The sequence below is a fragment of the Anoplolepis gracilipes genome, chromosome 8, assembly GCF_047496725.1.
Source record: "Anoplolepis gracilipes chromosome 8, ASM4749672v1, whole genome shotgun sequence".
NCBI lineage: Eukaryota > Metazoa > Arthropoda > Insecta > Hymenoptera > Formicidae > Anoplolepis > Anoplolepis gracilipes.
The window spans coordinates 9587310-9610666 of NC_132977.1; the positions used below are offsets into that span (position 1 = coordinate 9587310).

Genomic DNA, 23357 nt, shown 5'->3' on the forward strand with positions numbered 1-23357 from the left:
TAATGATTTCGTATTGAGTCAGTCATGAATTATCAAGTCGTTATATCAACAAATAAATATATATTAACATATTTCATCTTGAATTTAAAATCCATTTATGTCTGAAAGAAAATTAGAAAAATCGCGCATATATCTTTGTTTTAGGCCAATAATGAACAAGTAAATATGTACGTAATATTATAATCCAATCGTTTTGATGCTGAAACAAAGCGCTGTGACAAAACGAAAACCATTGGACCATCTGTGAATTCGTTACCACGCTCGCCACGCCCGAAAGCTTCGTATTATTAAATAAATGCAATAATTGTCCTAAATTTTAAGCGCGCATACACATATTAATATTTGATAACAGCAACCGCAATAATTGTGTAACCATGCAAAATTCCCGAGATTAACGAATATATAATAATAATAATAATAATAATGTATAAATAATATAATAATAGAAAGTAAGTCACATACATACAAAAGAAAAAAAGAGAATCGATTCGAATCATTGATCAAATGTATAATTTATCAAAAAAAAAAAAAAAAAAAAAAAAAAAACTTGCACGCGTACCACATCATCAAATTTATTAATAATTCATTTAATTGAGATACCATTAAATATATTAAAAATTCTCCGTAGAAAACAATTGTTGAAATTTTGATCGGATGGTCTCAAACGATCGTTTTGAATTGATCCGGCCTCTAATTAATCGGAACATTTCGTTCTGTCATAAGGGCGTAAGATGAGAAATGACAACGAGAAAACGCGAACGCGTGTTATGGAGGAAACGAAGAGTTTGAATGCGCAACGAATAATTAAACGTCAATCGCACGCCTACTCGTCGGGCACAGATTTAGAACCGTTGCACTGACTCTCTTTCTCTCTCCTTCTCATCTCCGCTCATTTACCTGGCTATACTATATCTGATGCGCACATACAGTATACCAGCAGCTGTTGATATAACTATGAACCGTCATCCATTTAGAGCAACAGCTGCATCGATCATCGAGAATTTCGCGTCCGTATGATACGACATACCACATTGATAAACGTGTCGTGCAATGCAATGCAATACAAAATACAATACAAGGTTGGAAAATACGTACGCGTGGAATGTTAATAAATTGAAACAACATTGATATACAACAACGTATGCGCGAGCAATAAAATTTTTTAAATTTTTCGTAAAAATTTACAAACTGATTTTATTTCAAACGCTTACGATTTAATTTTATATTTGATTATTGAAATCAAGCTCTCGACTGTGTAGATGAAAACGAAAATACATAATTCATGGAGAATGTAAATGTGGGGCGATACACGGGACATCACAATGGAACGGCTATAAAAGGTTCTAAAGACCGAGGTGTAAAGTGACAATGGATGAGGAGGGTAAACACAAGGCGTGAGAGAGAAAAAGAGAGAAAGAAAGAGGGAGAAGGAGAGAGAAAACAGTCAAAGAGGAAACGACGCGAGAGAAAGGATGACAAAGAGAGAGAGATAGAGTTCCGCAGAGCGGTGAAAGATTAATGGTGTCGCGTAATGTCCCGGCTGCTGATTAACTTGGATTCTATCAAAGTACTTCACAATTCGTTAATCTCTCGATTATTATCATCGTACCAAATCTTCCGAACCTGTTGCACTCCTTTCAGCGATTATTTTGCGTAATATAACCATTTCTTTTTCTTGAGAAAATTATCCGTTGTTTTTATTATGATTAGTTTATTATTATACTAGGCAAAACTTTCTCTTAATTCTTTATTTTATTGCAAACAAGTTCCTTTCAATATATATGTCACGTCATCTCATTCTTAAAATTTTCATTAACTTTATTATAAATCGTTTTTGCACATTTTTTTAAATTTAAATCTTTTTCTCAGCAATATTACGACAATCTTAAAAAAAAAAGATGAAAAAAATAATGATATAGATTGTTTAAAAATACGAAATATAACTAAATAGATGAATAACTTGTATACAAAACAAGTAATCTAAATTAATTTTTTTTATGAATAAATATGTAAGACAAAGTACAATTACATTATACAAGTAAATACTTTAATAGTTTTTTATTTCAATATTAAATATTTTAATATCAATAATTTCTTTTTGAATATGTGCATACGTTAGATTGTTAAAAAAGAAATTATATTTACTCGGGGAATACTATTGTTAACACAATGGACCGATGTGCTAATAATGTTGAAAGTTTCAATGTAATTCATGACGAAAAGTCAATAATCAAGACTAAAGAGACGACATGAAACACTATATTATTGTTCGCGCAGTAGTAGATATCAACGATACGTATCACCGATATCAGTGTTGAAGAACTTTGGCCGATCGATAGAAGTTCGAGAATCTAAAGCGAATTTAAACTCTTGAAATTCAAGTTTCGGACGCCTCGAAGGTGCTTCAATTATGGCAGTAATCAGTGCTCTAATTATACTCACTTCTGTGTCCTTTATCCATGACCGGATCTCTTCTCAGCTTCACTCTCCTCTTCGCATTCATCCGTGGAGCTGAAAGAAAATATAAATCTGAAAATTTAATCTCGTTAAAACTTTAAATATAACGAGCTTTCATCTTTTGATGTATTAATAATATTCAAGGAAAGTAAACTGTGAAATTTAATAATAATGAATAAAAAATGAGTATAAATAATAATACGCGAATGTATGAAGATATCTACCTATAGGAACATGTTAGAGAAAAGATTTAGCTGTAATCGTGAGATTTAGTTTAAAAATTCAATTCAATTCGTGAAATATGAAAAGAGAAAAAAAGAACTGACATGTTTTTTTTTCCAATTTTAAAATGAAATATAAATTGAAGTTACAGATTAAATAACAGCTTGATCTAATTCCGTAAAATAGAACAAAGAACATGATGTATCATAAAATAGCTGTGATTTAGCGAAACAACGCTGTTTCCCGTATTGCTTTTCAACGTGACGGATTTGCTTTTGCGCGAAGAAACGAAATTTCTTTTAACGTTGTCAGTTACAATTATCGTTATTACTCGCGTAGATTGTACGTAGCTGTCTGTCGTTTCATATACGCTGATAAAAACTGTTCTGCAGAGGAATGAGTTTAATCAAAATATCCGATGTATTTCGCCATGGCAGCGAGAATCTCTGTTTAATACACGTTAGAAGTAACGGCGACTATAAAAGGCGAAGCGAGATAGGAACATCATGATCGAGATTTTCGAGCAGTTCCCTTTTTATAATGCACCCCAACGATTTCTGCTCGATGTAGCGTTAAGGCGATTTTGGCGTTAACCCCGATTGCATCCCATCTATGTTCGATCTCGACACGTCATCGTAACCGCTTTGAAAAATTGACCCGCCGATGACCCGCGGATAAGCTTGGAATAGGAATAGACCTGTCGAAGCGGCAAAGGGAAAATGAATGAATATTTAATCGCGCGAAACGCAGATGTATTCAGGTACTTATATTTAGAAAGATAAAAAGGAGATGAGAAGTACAAAGAGGATGTATTATATTTTATATATTTTATGCAGAGCAAAGAATAATTATTTTAAAAGGAAGGAGAAACAAACATTTTAAGGAACATTTAATTGTAACGTGAATAAAGAAATTGTTAAATCTTGTATATTTTGCGTTTCAAGTCCGTCTAATTTGAAATGAAAAAAAAAAAAAAAAAAAAAAAAAACTCGTGAAACACGCTTCTGTGTGAACTTTGTTAACTTCGGGTACAGTGAGAGTTTGAATGCCGCGCGATTACTTAGCACGGAAAGTGCTTGATTATCTTTCCATGTTTTTCACTTTTCCGTCCGCCGGTTATCATGATACGTTTGTTGGCGAGAAAATTAATCTTCTACATTAAATAAATCGAAGGCCATAACTATTTAAATGAGAAACTGGAACTCTCCCAAGTGTTACCAAGGTAAAAATTTGTTAAATATATATATAATATATTAATATAATATATCTGTGTGTGTTAATCCTTTTTTTTTCATAGCTTTTTCATTTTTGATGTAATATCTTATACAAAAATTTAAAAATTAACAATTCATGCATATATATACATATAATATTAATATTTAATTACGTATATACATATATATATACATGGTGATAAAATTGATTGGCAATGACAAAGAGTAATGTATATTTGCAATTGTATTTTTAAAGAGCGAAATCGCAGTTATTAAATTGTAATATATTTTTATTCTATATAATTAAACGAAATTACATAAATATAAGATTGAACCATTTTTATTTTATAAAAAACAAATTTAATGATTAATATACGACCTGATTAGTTTGCGGCACATTTTTGTCACATACTCGTGTGAATTTCCTTTAATTTACGAGATGTTGCGTAGACCGTATCTCACCCCTAGAGACGTAAATCAATTACGTGACCCACTAACAGTTTCAACAAACGGCTCTCTCGTGCAAACTGTGTTATCTGTCGTCGCAGCGGCAAACTTGCGCATCGTAAAATTACATACAATCACTTTAACACAGGGTTATCTTCGCACTTCCTCTCGGCTCTCTGCTCTCTCTCTCTCTCTCTCTCTCTCTCTCTCTCTCTTTATTTCTTTCTCTCTCTTTCTCTGGAGAAAGTATTGCTCTCACTATTTTTCTCATTTCCTCTCGTACGCAGCTTGTTGCATCACAGTTTATCGAGACAGACGACGGTGTAATCCGCCTTTCGATCGACATGCTGTTAATGAACACGTGGACAGATCGCGATTCGCACGTGACTCTCGCATGTCGTGTCAAATCGCGATAAACTGCCGTCAGTGCAATCGATATAACGGCCTACAGTTGGATAGCCGCTTTTCGAGCGAGAAAAATGAAACGATCCGTTTTTCCAACCGCCAGTCGTAACTCGGTGACCCGCACGACGAGAAGGAAAATGCGCTGTGTCGACTGGCCTCCCGATAAAATCTTCGACAAACCCATACGCGTTGGAAATCATCCAAGTGCTTCTTGCGTTCTTTTCAATTGTCAGATGTCATTTTTCTATAAACGCGACGAAGTGATGCGATATCGTTATCGTGTGAAATAATTTCCGATAGATTCTCTGATTTTCTATCTTTTTTCAATTAATGATTATATAATGTACGATCTAAAAATTTGATGAATGTAAAATGATTAATATTTGGTATAATAGTCACATTAATTCTCTCTTTATGTCGAGCATAGAGTTGCGTTATTATATATATAAGAATTATTATTAATAAATGTAATGTAATTAAAATGTAATTGTTAATGAAACAAATTTTGTATGATTTCTGAAAAAATATATTTCCGCGTATTTCGTGAAATTTATAAATCAATCTTTCTTTCTCTGTGTATTAAAATAGTATTTGAATAACTTCAAAGATGATTTTCTTTTAATTTTAATTAAACGTGATGGAAGCTTTTATCAGAAGGCTTAAAAAAAACTAGGTCAGCTATAATAAAAAGGTACTGCATCGTGACCGAACTAAGTTAGTCTCAGCTAATGGTGATAAAATCATTCTGTTGACTATGTGTAGCAAAAATTATGTACGTTTCGCATATTATATAATCATTATTCAAAAATTATATTGTTATCTGCAATAATATAAACCTAGAACTAACGTGAGAAGAAATAAGAGGGATATAAAACGTGCTTTAATCAAGATGTTCCTTGCTCTTTAATCCGCTCAGGGAAAATACTACGTTGAACCAACTGGTGACATGATGATAAAAAAAATTTTTGAATTTTTACAATAGAGAAACACTTGTCAATTTAGATAAACTATTTATACATTCGAGATTTCATATATTAAAAAAAAAAAAAAACAAAATATTCACGCCTTGCAACAAATGGCAGAACACGGTCTAAACACTTTCGAGTAAGATTCTTTCGCGATATACATGCATATTGAACGACAAGACTGTCTCTTCTTTTTCTCTTAAATTAAAGAGTGTTCTTAATTTAAAAAAGCTACATAAATACATATCGCAAAAAATTTATCAATAGTCATAAATTGAAGAAAAATGTCACGTCTTTAAAATTGGACTGAGAAGAAAAAAGCCTTTGCACATAATTATTACAATAATGAGAGAGACAAATATACTTTATCTCAAATATATTACGTTAATAAAAAATGAAGTAAAGTGAAATATAAAGATCCTTCATTTACAGAGCAGATTTTTCCGACCATCTCAATTATATATTATAATATCATTTCTTCTAAGGAAGATAGGATTCTAGTAGAGCTCGCGCGCGCAAGGCATATGCAAATCGAGGACAATGTTCGATTGCGCTCGAATCAGGTATCACACAACTCTAATTAACCCAAATGTCGCACTATTCTAGGCAAAGAGACAGGCCGTTTCGTTTTCCCCAGGCAAATTAAATGGTATTTGAACATGACACCTTGGGCACGACATTCGAGTGTGGAGATCCATTATGACCTCCGAAATTAAATTCCAGATTCCTAATTAACAGAATTTCACCGCTGCCGGATAGAAAAAAACTCAGTGTTAACTAAAACCAGTGTTACCCGCGGAATTGAATCACTGCTCAGTAAGCTTGAAGCTCGATCGATCAAACGCACTCTCTTCCCACCTACAATTTTTTTCCGTAATACTAACATTTATGCACTCGTGGTGAAAAATTCCTGCGGTTTGTGGGTACCCAATATTCCCTTAATAAAGTACGAAATTATCCGTAAAAAATTAAATAATTAAAATCGAGTCTTATGTATCTTTAATTATTTTTATTCACGATTAACTAATACTAAAGGAAGAACTATTTTTATGAAACGCGCGAAAAAGATAATTACATTTTGCTATATCGATTCATTAAAAATATGCTTTTATAAAATTAATAATACTACGAATATTTTCACTTTTGTCGAGTATAAAATTATAGAGGAATATTTGAGAGACATTATTCAAATGAAAAAAAAAACAACGATATTAGTTAATCACTAGAGGCAAAAAACGCACGCATCTTTTCGAAAGTAAAGTTTCGATAGTAAGTCTTACCAAGATCACTGTCAACATCATGAATGACGATCTTAATGCCCTCCCCATCGACCAAACTGCCCTGTCTAGGCAATTCGCGTTCTTCGGCTGCGACTCTGCTAACAGCTGTTGGAGGGGCGCCTTTCACCGCTCCTGGTTGAGCTGATGTTAACGCCCTTATCGCGTTTATGTCAGGTCTGAAATAACATGTAAAATACCAAACATGATTAGAAACATGAAAAGATCTTTCAAAAAATTTTTATTGTAGAATAACATTTTTTTGTGACGTCTCATTCATTTTTGCTACGCTTAATTAATTGTGATCTGAAATTCAAGAGAACTAATTAAAATAGTCTAAATGGCTAAACTAAAATTAGAATTATTTTCAGAAACTTTGAGTATATATTCAAAATATTCTTATATAAACATGTATACAATTTTTCTATCGATGTTCTAGTTTTAAAAAATTTATCGTCGACATTTGCATACTGTCAACAACGTGAATAAATCACAAAAATATTAGCGAGCTATTAGATCAACAATTAAAAATTTTATTTCTAAAGAAAACTAAATACATTTTATGTGAACCGCATATAAGCCGATTTAAGCAACCGATTATAAGTAAGTATATTATATAGGTTAAGCGAACTATTGCGAATTTAAGCCGCAAGATGGATATTGATCGTTCATATTGAAGCAAGTTTTGTTATTACTGAACTATCTCAGAATAATTGAGATAAGTTTATTAATAATTTCGTCAATGCTCGGGGCAAAGGTGAAAAATGTTACAGCCAATATTGACTCTCAACTTTCTCGGTTAAAATTACGATAATAGACTTTAGAGAAATATTATTTTATTTGCTAAAACGGTATGAAATTGGTAAGAAATCATGTTGACTTGAAAATAAACTTTCAATGATTTAAGAAGTAGTGCAATTACTCTTTCGTTTATATACAATTTATTTATATCGAATGCTGTAATTAAAATTTATCTTGCTTCTGAAAAGTTATTTGTAATTTTAACTGAAAAGTGAATTAAAAATAACTGAAAATGTAGATTAAAGAAAATGAGTTTTTTGCATTTAAAATTTGATTTAAGTATTATTTTAAAATCATTATTATTAGAAAAGCAATATGAAAGCATTATTACAATCATTTAATCTTCCATCTCAAATATCTCAACATATCACATATATTATTCTATTATAATTTCTAAAAAAAAAAAAAAAAACTTTTCTCTTTCTTTTTTACGAGAGAAGATCATGAACGTAATAAAAAAGTTGGACTTTGTCATGCTTTAATTCATCAAATGCCTCTAACTTATAACATAAAACAAGTTAAATCTTAAATTAGATTTTCTTTACGAGAAAGGAAGGCAAACGAAGACGACATGAAAAATACAGTTTCGCTACTGACATCTTTACCAAAGAAAAATTAAGTTTATTTTTTATTTTTTATTTTTTTTACACTACGACGCGACTTTCAAACGTAGCCACAATTGCGTTAAACTGTTCCTCGTGCAATAAGCACCGCCGAGCAAGCAATGAATTTATTCGCCCGCGCACAGCGTGATACCATGGACACAAATTACCACCCTAATTCCGCGCTATAAAGGCTAAAGAAGCTTACGTTCGAGCTTCATAAAGTAGTCACGACTGCCGTAACTACCATTTCATCCCACGCAAAAACGGCCAGTAGCTTTTCGGATTTCGTCGGATACATTTAACGCTAAACGCGAAGCTCAGATTTTTAATTCGCAAAATAACTTGTGCTTGCGATTTTCATGTATAAGATGTAAAACTTCAACTACATCTAAACTTTTTCGGAATTTAAGTCTCTTCAAAAACCGATATGTTCAAGATTTTTCTCTAAGAATAATATTTTTTTTAAACATTTTGCAAAAATAATTTTATACGATAATAATATAATATATATTAAATTAAACATATTTTATGTATCGAATAGGGAGTTTCATCTTTCAAATTTCTCTGAAAATAATCTTTTTCTTATATTTATTTGAAAAATTTTGTTTTACGGATATAGCTTTTCAAGAGGATCAATTAATAAATAACTAACTTGACGTAAAACGTGAGATACAAATATAAACATATTCGGGTCGGTATATAAACATATGCCAAGAGAGAAGCATCGAAACACCGGTGCACATCAAACAGTTTACCATATGCGAAGCACTCAGTGTGCATCATATCGAAAGTTTCCGACATAATCTTGCAAAGTTGTCCATGTAGAGGAGAAATTTCAGATAGTTACGACGAGAGCACTCGTTATAAACTAACGACGAAGAATACCAATAGAGTTCTATTTTCGCGGTAAACAGTTTGATTGGAAACAGAATAAATAAAGGGAATGGATAAAGAAGTATAAAGGTTAAAGTTCATGTACAGATTTTGTATTTACGAAGTAAGAAGCACGAGTGATGTGTGTATATTTACTTAATGATTTTAATTGGAGCTGTATAAATTTGCAAATTTCTGACATTTTTTAATATGTGAAGAAATATCGTAATACTAGTGTTGAATTCTCATTAAAATTTAGGTACAGAAAATTTAGACTGAAAAATGTATACTATGTAAATCTATTTATTTCTTCAGCTTCTGCCAAGAAGGGACTTGTTTGGTGGTTACAAAAAATTTTCATTCATCCATCCATACCCGTTCATATCTCTTACAATATTATTAAATCTAATATAATATATCATATAACATAAAACATAACATAACTTCTACTGAAAAATTTATACTAAGTTATTATCCAATTTATTCGTATAGTGACTTTAACTGGTTTTTTTGGAGGAATTTCTCCAAAGTTCACTTTACCAGGAAAACGTGACCGCGCGGTCTCGACGGTCGCTTTTGCAAAAGGGTCGAGTCTGACTCGCCCGAGAACCACAAGAGATATCTTGAAGAATAAGAAGGCGAGTTGAAGGAACATACACGTCTGTATCGCGTTCTACTTTCGAAGTAACGGAGCGGAAAGTTACCGCATCGCTTCTCGCAATAAATAAAAATTCATAAGTTGGTTGTGAGCCGATTATACGCAAACGATTGTCTGCAAACCCCGCGGCTACGCTGCATTAAAAACAGACGATATCCTCTCGGTGTGTATGACGTTGATGCAACTGCCTCGCCGTATCCTCCCATTTTCTCTCGCAAATTGAAACTTGCAATTTCGCTGACGGCCGCGGCAGCGCGTGCCCCGCAGCGCTGGGCTTATCATTTCGCATTTTTATGCGCATCGCGGAAAAATCCCTCCCCCTTCGAGCAAAAGAAGTAAAAAAGCGACGCGAACGCCGAGGCGAATAAGACAGATTTCAAACGAGCCGTGCAACTTTTAACGAGTCTCGAGTGTTCCAAAAGCGTTTCCGCTTCCCCTGAGATGCATAATTTCACGATCACGGCACGTTCATCGTTGATTGTTTTCGAAGAGATGGAAATGCGAGAGAAAGATCACTATATATATATATATATATACACATACGTATGAAGTAATACTTTATCGACGTGACTTTTACGCTCTTTGTTAATTGTACTTTTTTTTTTTTTTTTTTTTTTTTTTAGTTAATTGTATTCCGTTACATAGCACAATAGCTTTACCATGATATTGAAAAATTTCCTTCGTTATTTCGCATTTTATCAGCTCTTCTCCTCCGTGTCTTATTGTTTTCGGGACATTCGTAATTGCATTCTGAGTCTCTCTTTGAAGTATAACTTGCAACCATCGTTGTGCCCCGGAATACGGAATATAATTATGGAAAGAAGGTCAATTCTCCGCGGCGTTTTCTCTTCTGTTTATTACAGTCGACGCACGAGTGATGCAAGAAAAATATATATGTATATTACAAAAAGAAATTTTTAATATATTATTTTTATAAATTGTTTAAAAAAAAAAAAATAAGTGGAAGATTTTACAATCAACTACTCGAATTCACATCAACTACTTGAATTGGAAATGAGATTTGTCTTCTATATTCATGTTACGGAGATTAGTTCTTAAATAGACTTATTGTTAGTTAAAGAGAGAACCCTTCAATTTTCAATATTTAATAATACTAAAATTAGATTCTCTTTATCTAATTTTTGTCGCGAAAGAATTGACCGGAGATTCGTCAAAGAATCTGCTATTAACAGCGAGCGGCGACTATAAAGGCGTGATTGCTCTGCGAATGGATCTCCTTTCATCTTGCATTGATAGTTCTTCCTTCTATAACCGTGTTCAATCATATGAACTCGTGTGGTATCGACAAGAAGCGATTTTAGCCGCGAGCAATCAACCTTTCAAACGTGAATCCGTCGATTTTATAAAATCTTGCGTTAAACGCATGACTTTGTCGAATGTTAAGGACGTTTATTTCGTGGAAATAAAAATATTACACCCGTCGGCGAAACGTTTTTGCAAACATTTCGACATAGATCGAGATTGAAAAGTAGCGTGCGATCACGCATCTGCTTTTCCCTTCAAATCTTCATGTTTCGATGGAATAAAAAGTGCGTTTTAGTGAAGATTTCCGCGCAAATCTCTCTCTCATTTCTGCGAGATATCTTTTTTAAATCGTTTCGTCGATATGTAGGAGTTTATTTTCAATATAGTTTTCCTTTCGTTTATATATAAATTTTTTTCTTGCAATATATTACCAATTAGGAAGCTATATTTTTTCTTCATTTGTAATTTGTGTGCCAAAATATCATAGATTCCGAATCATCTGATATAGATGATATCTTATTGTAAGTTATATTATCTTTAGTCACGATTAAAGTTATTTGCAGGTTTTAATTGCAGTATTAATCAAATATAAATTAATCTTCCTAGTTTTCGTAATTAACAGTAATTTAGATCTTTTCATTTAGAAATTTTTCTAAAATTTTACTCTCATATAATTGTGTAGAGGCAGTATAAATAAGTTAATTTTTTTAATATATAAAGGAGGATTCGATAGAAAGAATGAAATGTACCAGTTAGATTCAAAGAGAGAGCGTAGTCGTTGTGACGTATATAACTTGCGTTTCTATTTTCCGTTCACATTTTTGGCTTCCTGTCCTTTTACGTTCGTCGCCATTAACCTTTAGAAAACGGAATTTCCTGGTAAAAGCGTGCCCTCAACTCAAATTAAATTCCAAACGTATATTCTTTTCTTAAAATGTAGATTGAAATCAAAGCATGAATATGCATTGTAAATAAATTGGCAAGCACGAGAGAGAGAGAGAGAGAGAGAGAGAGAGAGAGTGTGTGTGTGTGTGTGTGTGTGTGTGTGTGTGTGTGTGTATGATAATTAGGAAAAATTTTCAGTGGTTAGTTTTAATATATACGATAATATAACCGTTGTATAAAATTTAAGCCAGATAAGCGTGAGAAAGCTAACAGATGAGAAATAAATGAATAGAATTAAAGAGGATAATTTTAAAGAATGTGGATTGCAATTAAAGTAATATTAAATATATCTAAATTTTTTTTGACATTTGATCGTAGAAGTGAACATATATGTGCTTCTCGTTAGATTTCTGTTAAAATCTATTTTTTTTTTTTTTTTTTTTTTTTTTTTGTCATCTGCTATAGATATAGGAAGCCGTATTGCATTCAGATCAAATTTTACGATCAAATGCAATGTCACATGTCAGCTTTGGAAGAGATTTCTCTTTTTTTCTCTCTTTCTTCGTTCCTCGATTTTGTGTGCGGGTTGGCCGAGGGTTGGTAGAGGGAAATTTACAAGATCATATCCCTTTATGAGATTCTTCTCGTTCTTTTCATCGCGGCTCATAGTCGCTCTTTGAAGGAAGGAGAATCGCTTAATTGCACAGTGCCATCACGAACTCCAGCTGAATAAAAGCTTTTCCTAGCCGTTTCGTCGAATAAGAATGAGCTGCGTAACGATATCGATTGCAACACTCGGTCGAGAATTTACAAAAAAGTAGAATTTTGTTTTACTGCACGCATTTAGCGTTATTAAGAGTTGTATGCAGTTTTGATTTGAGAGATGAAGAGAGAAAACACGAAAAGCATATTATTAATAAAAACAAATCAAATTTATTATATCCTACATATTTGGCATATTTTCATGTATTACGCATCTATCTCGAAGAGTAAAATTATTTGCAATTCATGAAACAATTTAGAGAAGTGTAAAGATGTTGCGATTACATGTTGCACGTTTGCATGTTGTGTAAACCAATCATATAAATTTCGTCACCCAGCTAGGATTAAGCAAGTTTCGCGAAACGCGATAAATTATAGACTAGTTTCTATATTATAGCGATTAAAGCTATAATATTTAAACACGAGGGAAATTTGGGTCACAGCGAATTGGATATAGAATAATGAAACAAGAAAATTATTTAAAATTGCAGTTTCGTAAAAGAGAATTAAAAGTTTTGGGATTAAAAAATTATTACAGTCGCGCAACTATATGAAATATTGGATATGTAATAATTGCACGGATACGCTGTAAGCATGGTCGGAAAAGTCAAGAGAATGAAAAAAGCCAGGGTAAATTTTGATTTTTACTATTCCGGATTTTATTCAATAAATTGGCAAAAATTATAAAAATAATATGTAATATTAAAATATATTTATATAATTTTATGCAGAAAGATATTTTTGCTTTAATTATATTAATAAATCTCTAATTACCATATATCAATTATAATAATTTAAAAAAATAAAATCAATATAATAATAAAGTCGTTTTGAATTCAAATTAATATGTGAAATTTTTAAAACAAATACTTTGAAAATATAATTGTTCCTATTTAATTTTTTAACAATTTTTAAATTTTTTAGTTTAATAAAAAAATGTAATAATAACAGAATTCAATATTTTTAGCAATATAGACCTGGTTCGCGTTCACTTTTCGATATCTTTTATTTTCAAAAGAAATTTATTTGCTACGCAATTCCTAATCTATTACCGATTTTATTTTGGATAAAGCTTAAATTAAAAAATATCTCAATTGACGAATATCAAAAAAGTTTTCTATTTATTTTAACATTTTTAATAGAAAATACCAGTTTTTGCCGGTTTTTTCCGGAAAATACTACTTTTTATCACTGGCATGGATTTTATTAAAAAAAAAAAAAAAAAAAAAAAAAGAAAAAGTGGAATTTTGTTAATCCTGACAGTAAATGAACGAAAATTAAAACTTTTACTGTTGTGTTTTGAAATTTTGTTGGAAAAGAGAGGCAAGTATAAACTATTATTTGTTTTTCTCTCTCTCTTTCACTCTCTCAATATAAATATCTTTTATTCAAATATTCGTAAATTACTTACATTGTTAAAATTAATAAAGCATAACTTGAAATGTTTTTCAATATTTTTCTCAAAAGTATTCGGTGGAAAAATTACATTTGTTACTATTTCGATCTGTTCGATATAGATATAACAAAGCAATTTTTTTTTAAATATTGCAGTTGTCATGATATAGACCAGCAATCTGAAAAAAAATTGTATCATCTATTTATTAGATCTCTTAAATATTTTTTAAATATTACGAATTTAGAAATGATATATACATAAAAAATTAATAAATCTAAATAACTTTTAATATTATAAAAACTGCAAATATTATCGCCCGAAAATAAAGCATATTCTTGCTGTAGAATTGAGTTTTTAAAGCGATCATCAGAAAAGAAAGAAAAAAAAGAGAGAAAGACGAGCTCTCCAACTTTACGTAATACGTGAGGTGGGTTGAAACCGGCAGTAGTCGAAAGTATGCCAGTTAAGACGTGCGATATTTGACAAAATTACCGAGACGATTTACCCTGATTTCCGGCGGTCTACCAAACGACGATACCTAGGTCGTGGTTGGCGCGGCGCATGGATCGTCCGATGTAAGCATTCGAAGCACGACCGAATTTCGACGTTGTGCAGCAAGGCCATATTAAAGCGCAAGTGCCGCTTCTATTCTAACGCTGTTCTCTTCACAGTGCCGTCATGTTTGGCCGCTATAAGCCGAAATAAGTCAAGAGGGAAAATCGAGAAGTTGTTTTAATTCTAGTAACATAGCTACTCTCTCTCTTTCTCTCTTCTCTCGTCTCTCTCGATTTAGCAACCCGCGGCGTTGCCTCGAAATTGAGGTCAACGAATAGTGCCGCTTTAAGATAGTATACATTGATCGGTTGCAAATAATCAACGACCCTTTTTGAAAGCGTATAAAAACGGATTGGTATTTGGGAAGCTTCGTATGTGCGCTTCGTTTACCAGATTAAATTACATGAGCTATGTTTAGTGCATTCCTTCTAGGTTTAACAGTGTAAAACTAGTGTTTAGTGGATAAGCGAATTAATTTATAGGAAAACTTCAGAGAGCCTCGCGTTTTAAAAAAAAAAAGTTGTGAAAGGTTACTTAACAAAAAGAGATAACAATCGGAGATATAACAAATATTTACAATAATTAAAACGTTATCGTTTATTATTATAATTTTTTTTCCTTCTTTTAAAAATTAAATCATGTATATTTTTTAAATATTAAAATCATTAATATGTCTACTGTTAATTTAAATCTCTTTTATCTTTGCAAAAAATTATGGAAAAAATATTTTAGTTTATTCGCACCTTAATTTTGTCCAAAATATATAATTAAGGAATTAATATGAAGAATTGATGTATGCTAAAGTTTTAATTTTTAATAATAATTACCTTAACGTACGAATACGTGTCAATTATGAGCGGAGTTTTTCACTCGACCGATAGAAAGACGAGGGATCATGCGGTATAAGCCAATTTTGACAAAGGCAATACATCACGTAACGCACGACCCTTTTGTTAAACATCCTCCAGACCCTTCCTTTAATAAGCGTAATGTCTGAAGGATGATACTTTTTTACCCTCAGTGTTAGACCTTTGACCGTTCTTTTCATTGAGAACAGTGAAGAATGAAGATTGTTACCATAGTCATTGAATCCACTGAAGAGTTCAGGTCTTGATAGCCAATAAAAGAAATGATTTTCTAACATATGTATAATTATAATGTATCATTATAATTATAATGATAAATTAATTAGAGCATTGGATAAACAATATTAAATCTCTTTGATATATTAAGAGCGAGATTATGTTTTAAGGTATTCATTCTTAAAGAAAAAGGTATAAATAGAATGTAAATAGAAAAAGAAACAAATTTATTGTTTGAGAACAATTTTAATTTAACACAAATTTTAGGCGCGAAATTGTCATTCGAGTATGTTTGAAATTCATGTAATTTTATTGTATTATCCATCTTGAGTATCGCACTTCATACAAGCACAAGTTTTTCGACCAGTTAATATCGCGAGCTTGTCGTGCTGCATATTTTCAAGTAATCGTTACAGCGTAGAGAATTAAGCTCGCTGAAATTGTAACAGTTTAGAACTCGACTTTGGCGAGAACCGCAGATGCTCGCACACGAGTAAATGCGCGCACTTAACGAAGACTAGGAGAGAGAAGAAGGAGAAGGATAAGGTGGGAGGCATTAATTATTTCTCTAGTAGCAAACTTCCCTGTTTGCGATCCCCTCGACTTCTTGCTTGCAATTCACGTATACGCGTTTATACAACATACGTTGCACGCCGTTCCGTCGGGAAAAATAAAGAGAAAGTAACTATACGCGGGGGTAAATCACGGAGGCGGGAGAAAAGGATAGTAAACCCATTCTCATTTTCGCTAATGGTTAAGAAAAAAACGTTCAATTCTATATTATATCTACATAAATATTCTTTCGTCAATGCAAATACATCATTGATTGAAAACAAAGATGCTTAAAACTTGTCGTTAACGCTGTAAGTTTAGTTAACAAGGAAATCTCTCAAACTTGAAAATTCTAATTTTAATGATTGACACATGTAGGGTAAGCAAATAGATGAATTTAGAAATTTCCAGTCAATTTGCTGTTTAAAATGATTCCAAGGAAAACTATTTTTATAAAACGGTTTTTTATTTTCTTGATATATCTCAAAAATTATTCAAGATATCAAAAAATATTTTATACAAAAGTTTTTTATAGTAAAATTACTTTTATTTAACGACATTAATAACATTTTGAAAAATAATTTTTTAATTTCAATTTTTTTTCAAAACTTATTTTTTAAAATTTTATTAACGTAATTAGATAAAAGTGTTTTTATCATAAAACTTATGTATAAAACATTTTTTGAAATTTTGAATAATAATTTCGAGATATATCGAGAAAATAAAAGCAACTCGTTTTATATATGAAGAGTTTCATCCCTTATTGTTAGATTCGTTTTTTGCCAGCAATTGAAAATTTTTAAATTCATCTATTTGTCTCTTTTACATGTGTGTAAAATTTCATTAAAATCATAATTTTCTCTGTTTATCTATGTATTTAATAAGATAATTTAGTTAATAAGATTATAAGAAATTAGAATCGCTAAAATAGATTTACTTAATTTAAACTATTGATATAAAAGAACTTTAATGAGATGTAAACACGATAACATGTTTTTTTTTCAAAAGTAGATTGCACGATAGGCGTTATCTTGTTTTAAAATCTGAAAAATATTTCATAACCGCTTATACATATATACCGATATACATACATATATCAAGATTTCCATTTCATGTCAAGAAGTATTGAAATGGAAAATCAACATTTTGAGAGTTTCAGTAAAGAGATTCTCAAGAGATATCTTATCAAGAGATAGTTTGTATGCATTGAATACTTTAAGTTGTTTCTTTTATAATAAGATTAATATAATCTAGTAATATATTTGCGGATTGTATAAACTTCGCGGATGTACAATTGTTTAAGAAATAGTTTAACGATAAATTTATTCTGAAATATGCAACTTTAGATTCTAGATATTCGTGTCAATTCAAAAAATTCTCGTTTTCTCCACGCGTTTTCCATAAAACCAATTTTATTAAAATTATATTAGAACTATAACTGATTTATCTAATAATAAAGTTTTGAATGTAAATTTAAATAAACATAATTGAAGAGGAATATTTGATAACTTTTGAAAGACAAAAACGTTAATAATAATTTTTCACAAATACTTTTAATAATCTAAATATATATTTGTAGAATGTAATTTATATTTTTAGAAAAATTTATTTAGAAATATAATTTATACAGTAAATGATCGATTCAATTTGGGAAAATTGTTACACTTGTTTGTTCTTAAAAAAAATGTTTATGTATGTATTTTCATGTTTTTGTCAAATAATTATTTATTGTTATTGTTATATAAAATAGGGAACATTTTCTGTCTCCTCCTATCCAAATATAACTTCACTTTCACATCTTTCGATGACACAGCAAGTGCAAAAGTTTAAATTACTCTCTCAAAGCGTGGACGAAATGTCTCGGCATCAAAACTTTAGTGTCATGAAAAGTTAGAAAACAAGTAAATATATAGAAGTTTGAAATTAAGCACGCAAATTGGGTACATTTTTCTTGCAAGAGAAAGCCGAAAAGTAACAAATGTAAATTTGCTGAAAATTATTTCAAACACTATATAGAATCATTAATTTTCGATTAATTAAAATAATAAATATATCATGTTTATGTACGTTTATATAATGCAACAATTAACATTGAAACTCAAAATTAATTATATATTTAATCACATTATCTGTTTCATCACACTACATTAATGAGATACATGTATACGATATTTATATTATATAATTTATTCAAACTTGAATATGTAACATTATATACACATAATATACAAATTTTAAATTTACTAAATGAAATAATGAATAATTTTGCACGAAACAGATTCAAATACATGTCGTAACTATTCAATGATTATAAAAATTTAAACAAAAAATACCTCAATAAGAGGTGAGAAGCAATTTTGCGAGGAAGATTAGCTAATTTAATGAACGTCAAGTTGAATTGCGACAAAAATCTCAAATATGGCTTGATGCTATTTCAAACAAAGTACAGTTGGAATTTCCTGAATGAGAGTATAAATTTCATTTCGCTTTCATTATTATAAGTAACAAATCTACGGGTAGCATGATAAATCTTGATGAGATATAATAGCACCATTGATAACTTACAATTGGGAGCCCCTTCGCCGATTACGTCTTTCCTCGTCGGGTACAAGAACGGGCTGGGGCACTGCAGGCGGTGCCACTGCAGGTGCGGTTGACGAGTCTAGCTTAATCATCTTCTCGTCGTCGGCTGCGACCTCGTAGGGCATCACCGGCTTTACAGCGCGGAAGGAAGACCTGCGCGTTACGGGTCGTTCTTCAGGTTCTCGAGCGCCTGCGAGGAAGCAGATGATTAAAGACGTTTTCAGGTCAACTACATTATACTTGAAATATCTAATGCGACTTTGCGTTATAACGCGAATATATCGGCTTGAATAAATCGCTAGTAGATGGTAAAATTAAAAAAAAAAAAAAAAAAAAGAAAATAATATATGAATTTAATAAAATTAAATTAAATGGTAGGAATTATTAGATTATATATATATTTTCAAATTATTTCTTAAATATTGTCATCATTTTTATATATCAAAAAAGTAAGAAAAATTATTAATTTTTATGAATATAAATGCCTCGATAAAATGTCATATATGTATGTACATACTTTTTTAAAAAAACTTTTTTTTATAAAAGTAGTTTTACTAATTATTGTTATCAACAAATGTAATTGTGTGTATATCGTGTATTTTTAGTCTATATAATTATTTTTATTTGAAGACATGAATTTTACGTATTTATTTTATGTGCACAGTATTTTATTTATTTTATTTGAAAAATATACATGCGAGAAAAAGTCAAACTGACATTGAAATATTGAAATACTTATTTGATTCGATAACATACAGACCCTAAAAAAATTAAATATAATGCATTTCAAAGAAATAAAATAGTCATAGTGTTTCCATATTGAAGTGCAACGCTATTCAAAGTGTCAATGTTATTTTTCTCTATAACACAGAGAGAATTCAGCTATTGGCTTCTGGAGAAACCAACATAGGTCACATTATGTAAAGAATACATTTTTGCTTGATTGCTGATATCACAGTTAAAATAATATTTGTGTTTTAACTCTGAGAGTTAAGGAAAAAGGAGAAATAAAAACTAAACAATTTTTAAATTAAACAATGAATTTAATCTTTCGATTGGAAGAGCAGATAATCAAATCTTATTCTTTGTCGTTTTAACTTTTTATTTTATTTCATCTTATTTGAAACACATTTTTAAGAAACTTTAATACGGATTATCAAATTTTTTAATATTAAACATTAAAAATATACAACAAGAACTTGTTAATTAAATTTTTATTCAAAAACACTGAAAAATGATTGTTTTCTTTTTAGGACCTATACTGCTGCACACATCCTGCGCTTTTAAATTGTCACGACAATATATTTTCTTGTGCCACCATCGTGTTTCTCGGAAAGGAAATTTCTCACATGGTTTTCTGATCAACATGCAGAGCTCGGGTCTACTGGTCAAGGTTTGTTTCATCTTTTTATTTAATATTGACTCGTGCGCTTGACTGCAGACGCGTGGAAAACCGCGTCACATCGGGCTGAGTATCGCATATTGAAAGTATAAAACATCGAACTCGGTAGATTTAAAAAATATTCGAAGATCGATCGACGCGTACGTTTATGAGTACAGATGGCTTTAAAAATCGCGTTACGTTCGTACGCCACTTCGTGACGCATCGGAAATAGTTTTCACAGGAAGTTCACTGCAAGTTGAGTTTGATTCTATATATATGCACGACCTTTTGACGCGGGAAACGAGGAAGAGAGAGAGAGAGAGAGATAGCGGCGGGGGGGGGGGAGAGAAAAAGGTTGAATTTCCATGTTGAGTTGGTTGGCGCTTCCGATCACGCAGACTGGCAATATGCACGCGGAGTATTAAAGTTACACAGTCATCTCAGGATCCGCGACACACACGTTCCCAACAGACGCGATTGAATTGAATGCATGAAAATGGATATTCTGTAACTAGTTTTGCGCAGACGCTATTTAAAGCTGTTTCCTACGGGAAATTTTAATATTATTCTCGACAAGCACCGACACTACATATTACACAGTTGCCAACAATTTGATAACGTGAAATTTTCATAAAGGAATTTTACCTCAAAATTATGTAACTATATAATATGTACATATTTTATATTATGAATTCTCGGGATACGAGTAGTTGGCGAGTAGGGATCGCGTAGTTAATTGGAAATCATGGCTTCAAACCACTATGCACTACAAGGATTTCCATCGTTGTTGCACATTGACATTTTTCGCGGCAGAAAAGACCGAGACCGCACATGGGTATATTCGAAATATGCTTAGCAAAAATTGGCTTATTCGTTTCTTTCAAAGTTGCTTACCTCTTTGAGGGTGAAAATGTCAGATAAAACGCATTCGCGTAATGGAGAGAATTATATTTGCAGCGAAACAGAGGAAGCTACGGATACAAAAGGAACAATGCGAACGAGCAATCGCCGCTGCTACTCTATTAGATTATCCTTTTTGGTTGTCTTTGCCGCCCGTAGGGTCTCTTAGAGCGCAACCATTTCTAACTTGTCGAGAATACCGTTTGCGATAACTCGTAAACGTGCAATATGGCGAGAAATCGCAGCACGTATTGTGTTAGTTCACGAAGGGAGCGAGGTAGAAGTTGGAAATTTCGGCATCTTTGTCAGGATCGAAGAGGTTGCCAAAGTTTCCTTCGGCAATAGCCTGAGAGGTCAGAGAAGATAACGCCTTAGCAAGAGAAATTATGCGTACGCGTACGGGATACAGTAAACAGCTATTGATAAACTATCCGATGTTTCAAAGTAACTTTTTGACGGATGAGCTATGCAAACTATTATTATGCAAAATAATATAGCTCATGAGTTATCCGATATTTCAAGCATAAAATTAAAATAAGAGATAAACGGGAAAATATTAATTTCAGCACGCGCATTGTGTTTTACATACAGATGAATTATTAAATACGATATTCTTTTCCAGAAAACACGGAAATCATCATATTCGCTCGTATTGTAATTAAATTTACACGTTTACTCCGTGCACATATGTATGTATATATTTTATATAAAACTATTTTATCAAGAAACATGACGATAATTGTTTTTATATTTTATTTTATTCTTTTTAATTTTTTTATTAATTTCATTTTAGTCCTTTTCGTACTTTTTGCTGGAATACATCGCGCATAATTATTAATATTTAAATATAATTGAGAAAAGAAATTGAAAGAATGATACATTGTCAGATTAAATTAATTATTAATACGAGCGAGCCGAGAGAGAATAATTTTTTTATCTGTGGCAATAAATATTTTTTAACGCACCCTGTGCCGAGATGGAGGCTCTTTGCTGGGCAGCGGCAATGGCCATCGCGTTGAGGCCGCTGCTTCCGGGCGCGGCGTAAACGTCATAGGCAGACGCTCGTCTCGGCAACTGGACCGGAAGTCCTAGGCCAGTGTCAGGATGCGTCGGTTGCGCGCCACCGCCAGCCATCGCGGCCGCCGTCTTAATTTCGTCGTCGTACGATCTTTGTCTGGTCACTCGAGATTTACGGCGAACCGTACCTCCTCCGCGACGAGCGCGTCGCCGACGTTCTTCCTCGTCGTCCAGATCGACCCCTTCCTGCTCCATTGCTTTATCGATAAAATTAACAAATGTTATATATGCAAGCAATTAAAACAAACATTTTTTAATTTATTTCAACTTTGAATCATATCTTTTACTTGAATATGCTAGAACGAATGAAGATTTATTTTCGGTAAAGAACGGAAAATGATAATTGAGATTGCAAAAATATTTAGTCATTTTTTTTATTATTTATCAATACATTTTTTATAACTCCGGCTATCATTACAAGCTTCAAATTAGTTTGTATTAATTACTTTTCAAGCGCTATAAACGACTAAAGGTTTAATTTTAAAGTCATGCCCGTAAAAATAATTTGTTATTAAATTCTTAATCTGTCAAAAATTGTCAAATTAAAAAACGGCAAGTCAAAGATTTAATAATACATTATTATATATTATTATAATAATATCCTACGTCAAATATAAATTTTATTTTTCTCTATTTTAAGAAAGCAAAGTTAAATTGTTTCTCTACAGAGATTTTTTTTTTTATTATGTTCTCAATACACGGTCATTGTGCGAAATGTGACATCTGTGTTGCGGTATGTGGAGAAGTAACAGATATCTCATATGAACGAGTAAAACGATAAGAAATTCTTACCGCCTGTCTGAGCTGGCACGACGACCCTCTGAGGGCTGGTCGCTCTCCCTCTGTCGGAGGCCTGATGGCGATCCGGCGAGCCACCCCTCGACTTGCTCTTCCGGTCCAGGTCACGCTCCCATCTGAGCTCCTCCCTCTGGCGCTCCCCTGCAACCTTTCGAAACTACAACATTACGACACCAGAGATTAGGGCTTGATG

At 31.9% G+C, this 23357-nt stretch overlaps 2 protein-coding genes across 11 annotated transcripts in view; one reads left to right on the forward strand and one right to left on the reverse strand.

Moving 5' to 3' along the window:
* Fife (regulating synaptic membrane exocytosis protein fife) overlaps positions 1 to 23357 on the reverse strand; it is a 150420-nt gene that overhangs the window by 57276 nt on the left and 69787 nt on the right. For 8 of the 9 annotated variants that reach the window (XR_012047184.1, XR_012047185.1, XM_072897571.1 and 5 more), the window contains 5 exons: positions 23159 to 23321; positions 22255 to 22563; positions 18988 to 19195; positions 6991 to 7166; positions 2443 to 2511 (listed from right to left, as the gene is read on the reverse strand). Coding sequence is in view for 7 of the 9 variants with exons in the window: in XM_072897571.1 (XP_072753672.1) it covers positions 2443 to 2511; positions 6991 to 7166; positions 18988 to 19195; positions 22255 to 22563; positions 23159 to 23321 (925 nt within the window). In the remaining 2 variants the exon portion in view is untranslated. The remainder of the gene's footprint in view (positions 1 to 2442; positions 2512 to 6990; positions 7167 to 18987; positions 19196 to 22254; positions 22564 to 23158; positions 23322 to 23357) is intronic. The other variant, XM_072897570.1, reaches the window with a different exon arrangement.
* The window catches only part of LOC140668513 (cytochrome c oxidase assembly factor 3, mitochondrial-like), a 136976-nt gene that overhangs the window by 28527 nt on the left and 85092 nt on the right, over positions 1 to 23357 (forward strand). For both annotated transcript variants that reach the window (XM_072897577.1, XM_072897576.1), the window contains exon 2: positions 20259 to 20398. The gene's annotated coding sequence lies outside the window, so the exon portion shown is untranslated. The remainder of the gene's footprint in view (positions 1 to 20258; positions 20399 to 23357) is intronic.